The sequence below is a fragment of the Pongo pygmaeus genome, chromosome 3 (genome assembly GCF_028885625.2).
Source record: "Pongo pygmaeus isolate AG05252 chromosome 3, NHGRI_mPonPyg2-v2.0_pri, whole genome shotgun sequence".
NCBI lineage: Eukaryota > Metazoa > Chordata > Mammalia > Primates > Hominidae > Pongo > Pongo pygmaeus.
The window spans coordinates 135918159-135926705 of record NC_072376.2 but is presented as its reverse complement, the minus strand read 5'-3'; the positions used below and the strand labels follow the sequence as shown (position 1 = coordinate 135926705).

General features: G+C 37.9%; 1 protein-coding gene across 3 annotated transcripts in view; it reads right to left on the bottom strand.

Moving 5' to 3' along the window:
* Window positions 1-2004: 2004 nt before the first annotated feature.
* Window positions 2005-8547, bottom strand: part of AFG2A (AFG2 AAA ATPase homolog A) — a 409766-nt gene continuing 403223 nt past the window's right edge. For all 3 annotated transcript variants that reach the window (XM_054484980.2, XM_054484981.2, XM_054484979.2), the window contains exon 16: window positions 2005-7077. In XM_054484980.2, coding sequence (XP_054340955.1) covers window positions 6901-7077 — 177 coding nt within the window. In that variant the 3' untranslated portion in view covers window positions 2005-6900. The remainder of the gene's footprint in view (window positions 7078-8547) is intronic.

Here is an 8547-nt window from a genome sequence, read left to right as displayed (position 1 = left end):
TGTTCAAGGAACCACTTAAAAATTAATTTTGAGCTTTTAATTGGTTGATTTTTGTTGTAATTGTTGTTTCTACATTAGTTTTATGTCATGGTAGTTATAGAGTACATTCTGCACTATATCTACTTTAGCAAATACATTGTTACATACGTGTGTGCATGCACCCTATAATTGTATGTATCATGAGTATAAAATGATGTGCATTCTCTATTTGTGGAGTTTAAACATATTTGTTATTAGTTATTATTCAGATCCACTGTATCTTGGAGATAATGTCTATACTAGGTCATAACTTTTTATTTTTTATAGCGGCATAATGTTCCATTATATGGATGTACCATACTTCACTTAAATAGCCCTTATGGATAGATAATTGAATTGTGTCTAATATTTTAACAAAGCTGTAATGAAAAATTTTTATACATACCACTTTGTAACTGTGAAAGTATATCTGAATGATAAATGGTTTAATGTGGAATTTCTGAATCAAAGGCTACATGAGAGTATTATTTTTCTTCTTAGTCCCTTTCCTTTGCTCTGTTAATTCTCTTTAAATCGGACTTAATTATTTTATCTTCTGAATCACATCATCCATGCTTTCTTAACTTTTTTTGAGACTTCAAAGCCATTGCATTCTAAACTTTTTTCCTCTTTCCTCAGAAAATGTTCCTTCTTCCAAATGTACCCCAGCTTTCTTTTGGTGTTTTCTCTCCTCCTCCCAACCTTCCCCTTCACCCCACATTTTTGGCATAGTTCCCCTGCTATTTTCATTTGGGATATTTCACTTTGTGATTATTCATGGCCCCAAAATAATCTGCATTCAGTATCTTTAATTCTCCTATTTGCTTGTCGCAATTTTCATTATTGCCTATAATTATGTTGGGTGCAAGTAATATTTTAATGGCTGTGGGTGTACAATAAAATATTTGAATATATTATTACATGTTAATTTCCTTTGCATTTAACTGTATTTCATCGATTTTTATTATATATGTTGTTCACATTTTAATGCTTCTGGAATCAGGATGTAATACTATTAACATGCAAATCAATATTATAGTACTTTATCTTTTTCCTAGAAAAAGATGTTTTTAAATAGTGAGGCTTACAATTGATGGTGTATTGAAACAAAGTAAACAAGGTATTTCCTGTCACATTGAATGTGTTGTCAAGCACAGTACATGTAAAACTTCCTAGATCCTTTTTAAGTTGGTCCAAAATTGAAATCCGTAATATGTGTTATAATTGTTCCCTATTTTAAGCATAGATGAATTCTATGTTTCTATTTTTTTCTTTTCATATCCTTGGGTTTTGCTGTGTGTGGGTGTGACACTTAACTGTCTTTCCAGAAATGTTTATCACTAAATCTTGAAAGAGGAACCATCCTTCCAGAAATGTTTATCACTAAATCCTGAAAGAAGAGTCTACAAATTTCCATATAATTTTGTAGGACTCTCAAAATGCTGTAACATCTCTTTCTGCAAAAATTTGTTGGAGTAAGGGGCATATCTGATAAAGACATTAGGTAAAAGACCTATGTATGCACACAACTGTTAACAATGAAAATTCAAGGAAGAAAGGCAAATTTGTAACATTAGAATTTCTATGTGGACCACATTTGGAAACCAGTGTTAATTTAATCCATACATAATATCAAAGGATGCTTTGGTGTGTGCTCATCTTCAAAGGAAGCATTCAGGAAAACATGACACAATAAGCCAAGACTCTAATAACCTCATATTCTGGAACTTCAGTAAAAACAGACCAGTACAATACTTTTATTCTATCTTTACAGCAACTTTTTCTGTAACCTTCTGCTTAGGCTAAATTAAACATATGTTCAAGTTTGGTTCTATAAATTAAATCTTTTTTTTTATAAATGCAAAATCTATATATTATTTTTAAAACCTGTTTTACACATTAGAAATAAGACAGAACTAAATATTTATCGAGATAAGTTAGGGTAGTTTCTTGGCCATGAAGAAATAAGTTAGAAGCCGTTCTAAGTTTTGTTGTAAGAAGAAAAAATTGTACTATTCAAACTAAAATCTCCTGGAACACTGAAAAGACATGTCAATGTGAATATGGATCAAAGGCAAACTTTCAACCAAATAGATGCCAAAAAGTAAATTGTCTTCCTAAGACAGGAAGCTGGCCATTTTCTTTCCTTGCTGAACTTAAATTTTCCATGAACTATATACCATGTATTCGATCACACACAAACCCAAATAATAGGATCATACACTGTTTTCCTTTTTTTTTTTTTTTTAAGAGATAGGATCTCGCTACATTGACCAGGCTGGATTCAAACTCCTGAGCTCAAGCGATCCTCTCACCTCAACCCCCCACCGAGTAGCTGGGACTACTTGTGTGTGCCACCATGCCCAGCTTTCATACACTCTTGTAAATACGTAAACATGAGACTCTGGGATTAGAAGTAAAACCTTCATGGAGATGAAGCTGAGGTAAACTGTTATTAGTGACACCTGACCTGCTCTTTTGTGTGACTCAGATTTTTACTAGTACTTTTGTAAAAAGGGAACAAGTTTCAAATAGAATAATTGCATGCCTTTTTAATGGTAATAATGGGCTATGTGGAGATATAAATAATTGGCTTATGAGAGACTAAAGATATAATGTTCTAAAATCTTTAAAAATTCGTAACTTCCAACTCCTTTGCAGGACTACAGTGCTATGGAAATAGACGTCTTATTCCCAGACACAACGTCTCCCATCCTGTCAGGTAATGAGACTGTCATCTACACATTACTTTCAGCAACAAATTTCTCTTTATTTGTTTCCTAGGTCCTAAAAGCCTGATCTCTTATTTGCCTTCTTGCATTTTATTCCATTGTACCCAGTACTCCTGATTTTCCAGAAACATGGGGTTGTGGGCACTGTGGATTGCATTGTAAATTCATGGAATTGAGTTAAATGATATGATTGTATTGGTTTAAGGCCCATCTTTTAAAAATTATCACGAAATATTTAGGTACACAAAAAGTACAGACTATATTAAATCAGCACTTATATTCCCATCACCACCCTAAGATATGAAACATTACTGACACGATTGAAGCAGCTCAACTTTTCTCCCCTGAGGAAATTCCTCAACAGTATTTGGTGCTTTTCTTTTCTATTCATTTATTCTTCCACTATATATGCCCCCATAAACATATATTTTTCATGCTTCAAATTTTAAATATCATATTCTTCTAAAACATTATTCTTTGTTCATCTGTGTTTCATCCGTATTTCACATGTAGCTCTAATTATTTTTTATTGCCACAGTATTCTGTTGTATGACTATCATATAAATCTATTATTTATGGATATTTAGATTGTTTCCAGGTTCTTACTACTTAAAAATAATGGTGCTATGAACTTTCCTCTTCACTATCTCACTGCATCAATGTGAGACTTGCTCTGGGATATGCACCTAGGAGAACCGTTAGATTGTAGGGTCTTCAACATTGCTAGATAGCCAGTTGCCTTCCAAAGTGGTTGTACCAATTTGTGCTCCCGTCAGCAGATCTGAGGCCCCACTGCTTCACATCCTGTGAGATTATAAGCCCTTGGTAAGCAGGGCATTAGCTTTTGGAATCCTCTGAGATGAGGATACATTCCTCTAACTAGTCCAAGTGCTAGTTACGCCCAGGGCATTTTTAGCTTGGCTCCATGTTTTTAGATTAATTTGTAGGTTTTGAGGTTTCATGAATTTGAAGCTAGTGTGAATTCAAACCCTAATGCCATGGGCAGGTAAGCTCATAGTCAGAATTCTCCGAGAGGTCTCTTTATTTATTTATTTTTTTGAGATGGAGTCTCGCTCTGTTGCCCAGGCTGCAGTGCAGTGGCGCAATCTTGGTTCACTGCAAGCTGCCTCCCGGGTTCATGCCATTCTCCTGCCTCAGCCTCCCGAGTAGCTGGGACTACAGGCGCCCACCACCATGCCTGGCTAATTTTTTGAATTTTTAGTAGAGACGGGGTTTCACTGGGTTAGCCAGGATGGTCTCGATCTCCTGACCTCGTGATCTGCCCGCCTCGGCCTCCTAAAGTGCTGGGATTACAGGCATGAGCCACCGCGTCCGGCCCAGAGAGGCCTTTTAAAAAATGTTTTAAAAATCAAAAGCACAGGCCAGGTCAGAAAGGCTCCTTGTGGTCTTCCTGGCCAGCAGATTTTTCTTTTCTTGTCTACCCTTGTGTTGAGTGTTGGTTATTAAAGAGCTTGAGCATTTCGTGCAGAGCTCAGTTGTAACTTCATGTTATCTGGGCTGAAGGCTTTGAGTGGCCATTAATATCTAAACTTGTTGATTGAGACTACTACCCTCCTCCCCACCACCCAGCCTCCTGCCCCAGAGTCATTTCAAGCTTCTGGTTTTTATTTTATTGGGAATGAGATTTCTTTCATTTTCTTGTTTAGGCCCTGTGGGGTAAGTTTTCCTTTTATTTTCTTGTGCCCTTAGCCATATATTTAATAGGGAAGAAGGTAAGTTCCTCTCTCTTTTCATAATTTTCTATGTAAATAACAACTAAAGGGAACACAGAGCATAAAAGTTTTGAGGTTGTATTTATTTCAATATAGAAGTCTTGTTTTCCAGATCTGCAGCGTCCAAGAGAACCTTCTGAATGATGGGAATGTTTTCTACTCTGTCCAGTGTGGCAGACCCTTGCCACATGTAGCTATTAAGCATTTGAAATGTGGCTGATATGTCTGATAAGCTAATTCTTAAATATTATTTAATTTTAATTAATTTAATTAAAATGGTCAGATACAATTAGTGGTTATTGTATTTGACAACACAGTTCTAAGTGGTAATATTCTTTGTCCCCTGGGTGGGTTTATGTACTGGTAAACCAGTGTTGTCTTGAAAATCTGATATTTTTGAGGATGTAAATATATTTGAGGATGAAATATTTGAGATGTGACTTCAGAATATATGTCACCACAGGCTGGGCATGGTGGCTCACACCTGTAACCTCAGCACTTTGGGAAGCTGAGGCAGGAGGGTCACCTGAGGCCAGGAGTTGGAGGCCAGCCTGGGCAACACACCAAGACTCTGTCTCTCTGTTTAAAAAAAAAATAGCCCGACATGGCGGTGTGCACCTGTTGTCCTAGCTACTCAGGAGGCTGAGTCAGGAGGACCACTTGAGCTCCAGGAGTTTGAAGGTGCAGTGAGCTACGACTGTGCCACTGCATTCCAGCCTGGGTGACACAACAAGACCCTATCTCTAAACAAACAAACAAACAAGGAATGTATGCCACCACAAAACTGTATAGCCCATTATTTTGATAATCAGGTATTTCTTGTCTGATTTGTCTTTCTGGGAATTTTCGAAGATCTACAGTGATCAAGTTTAAGTGCACATTCTTCCCATTGCCAGTTTCTGATCTGAAGTCAGAGAATCACTTTCTGAAAGCTTTTTCAAGAGTATTTATGAAGTAATAAAGTGTGAAGAAATCCTGAGGATAAATAACAAGAAGCATAAATATATATATTTAGAATGCAACATAATATGCTTAAGATTATAATTTGGCGGCTGGGCGCAGTAGCTCATGCCTGTAATCCCAGCACTTTGGGAGGCCAAGGCAGGTGGATCACGAGGTTAGGAGATCGAGATCATCCTGGCTAACATAGTGAAACCCCATCTCTAATAAAAATTAGAGGCGCCCATGGTGGTGGGCGCCTGTAGTCCCAGCTACTCAGGAGGCTGAGGCAGGAGAACAGTGTAAGTAAACCCAGGAGGCAGAGCTTGCAGTGAGCCTAGATCACGCCACTGCACTCCAGCCTGGGTGACAGAGCAGCGAGACTGTCTCATAAAAAAAAAAGTACAATTTGGCCTATCTTTGAACTAAAAAGTTTACTGGTACCCTGAAAATATGTATAAGTAAAAACATGAATGCTTCATATGATTTATTAATAGCATTTTATGAAGAAAAAAAAAACCATACACAAAACCTCTCCAGGTATGGTGGCTCACACCTGTAATCCCAGCACTTTGGGAGGCTCAGATGGGTGGATCACCTGAGGCCAGCAGTTCGAGACCAGCCTGGCCAACATAGTGAAACCTTGTCTCTACTAAAAATATAAAAATTAGCTGCATGTGGTGGTGCATGCCTGTAGTCCCAGCTACTCAGGAGGTTGAGGCAGGAGAATTGCTTGAACTCAGGAGGCAGAGGTTGTAATGAGCTGAGATCGTGCCACTGCACTCCAGCGTAGGCGACAGAGTGAGACTCTGTCTCAAAAAAAAACAAGACAAAACAACAACAAAAAAAAACCCAAGCCTATTGCTCTAGACTTAGAGTGGGCTTACACTTTCAAAGTGCATTGTATTATACAAAATACCTCTCAAAAAAATTTTTTTTGGCCATAGGTAGAGATTAAGAAGGCTAAAACAAAAATGCATATATGAATTTTAATGATAACACATATATGCATATTTGAAAACAAGGCCACATAAGCCTGGCTGGCACATTGGGCCATTTTACTGGCTGGCCTTCAAAAATAAAGATTACAAAAAGTTTATCCACATACATTTTTTTATATCCCTGTATAAAATTGATGCGAACACGTTTGGCATTTTAGAAAGACACTCAAACAGATTCTGGAAAAAGAAATTGCTTCATGGGATGAACAGACTAGGTCGCAAATGAAAAAGCTAAACATTTGTTTTTTAAACCGCACCACAAATTTCCAGGTAAAACTGATTGAAACTTATGCTCAGAGATATTTTCACTGTACTTAGATGACCTGAAAATCTGTAAGAACCAAAGCCCCTAAATTCTACTGAACATACTTCAAACATTTTGCCTAGTGAAATTTTTTTTAATACTCTCAAAAAATTTTAAAAAGAAACAAATTTTCTCTGGAAAGGATTTTCAGCATCTTGAACATATATATTTTCTCAGAGTGTATGCAGCCCACTCTTCTCTTGATAATCTTCATAAAAACGTCTCAATGACTCAGGAATTCTAGGTGTCACAGTGCTCAAGGCCTGAGTGAAATGTCTTTTCATGATGAGATTGGCTTGAATGTCTTCTTCCAGAGCCAGAAGAGCTGCCTCTCTGCAGACGGCTACAATCTGAAATTTTAAAAAAATAAGTAAATAAAAGGAGGTAGAAAACAATCAGTACTCTTTTAGAAACATAATATTCCAAATATTCATCTGTGGTACCTTCTACAACTAAATGCCCATTGCTAAAGTTTATCTGCAAGAATTAGTCCACTCAAGTTTTCAAAAGGATAAAAGGTAATCATATACAGAACATTCTGTTCTTTCCTTCATCCCAAAGCAACGTACTAAGTACTCAGAACCAGGAGTGCCAAAAGATATATAAGAAGCGGCATTTGCTTTTAAGGGCATTTGCTCTTAACTGTAAGGGTAGGTAGCTGTGCACGCACATATTTTTAACAAGGGATGGCAAAGGATGCATGTGTCTATGTGGTGGGGGGAGGCGGGAGCCAACAGTCAAGGGAGGGCAGAGCGGGGAGATATTCTGATAGAGTGAGGCCCTGCTCATCAACACACCGTGTCATAGCACAGAGTTTCCACATTCCTTTCAACCTTTGATGTATTACCAACATGTAAAAGCATTTCTTTATGTGTATCTCTTTAATGAGTTCTTAAATCTCAGGAATATCAGATAGGGTTGTCAACATTTACTTTGGAGAGCTGCATTAGAATAGAGAAGTGAATGCTGTTTACTCAGCCAGGAAAGCTGGAAGAATTGCAAAGAATCTGGGGAGGGGGCGGAATGGATGCAGAGGGAGGAGGGAGGAGGCAGTAGGAAAACGGAAGGGGAGGAAGGTTCAAGAATCCCGAAATGTGTTTTTAAGCTCTCTGGACTTCAGACAGCGGAAGCAGGCTGATGCCAGTGTCATTCTAAAGACACATTACGGTAGTGAAAAGAGCTTGTGGGATGAAAAGAGATATTGTGATTTTCAGGGCAACAGGGAAAACAGTGATTGATATTGACTGCGCCCTTATATCGGTAAATGAAAGGGCCAGCTGAAACACATTTGTCCAGCCATTCAGCGTATTTTCTCTGTTTGTTCACTCACTGAAAAGAGTTCCTCTGCTTATGCTGGGCTAATGGCTGCCAAAGCAGTTTAGTAGCTTTTTAGGGGATTTAGCAGCATGTTTAGGGAGCTTTCAAAAACATGCATAGATTTAGATGGCTTTGTCAAATTACGACAAAGTAACTATTAGTTCTGGGCTTCATTAATGAGCGCCGAAGTTAACTATAGTGGTTATGCATGTTAATGTTTTTCTGAAAAAAGAGGGTGGCTATCATCTTGTTGAAGGAAAAAACAAAACTTCAAGGGATTAGTAAAACCACTTTATCACATGTTCTGGTGCAAAAAGAGCTCTTTTGAAAACAAGAATGTGATAATTAATAAGCACAGTAAAAGCCTGTGAAATGCCCAGCATGGTAAACTGGCTATCCGATGGTTCCACTGTGTTCTAAGGGGACCTTGGAGATCTCTACAAAGGGAGGTGAAGGGACCAAGTGGGAAGAAGTCCCCACCCACAACCCTCTGAGCAGCACTT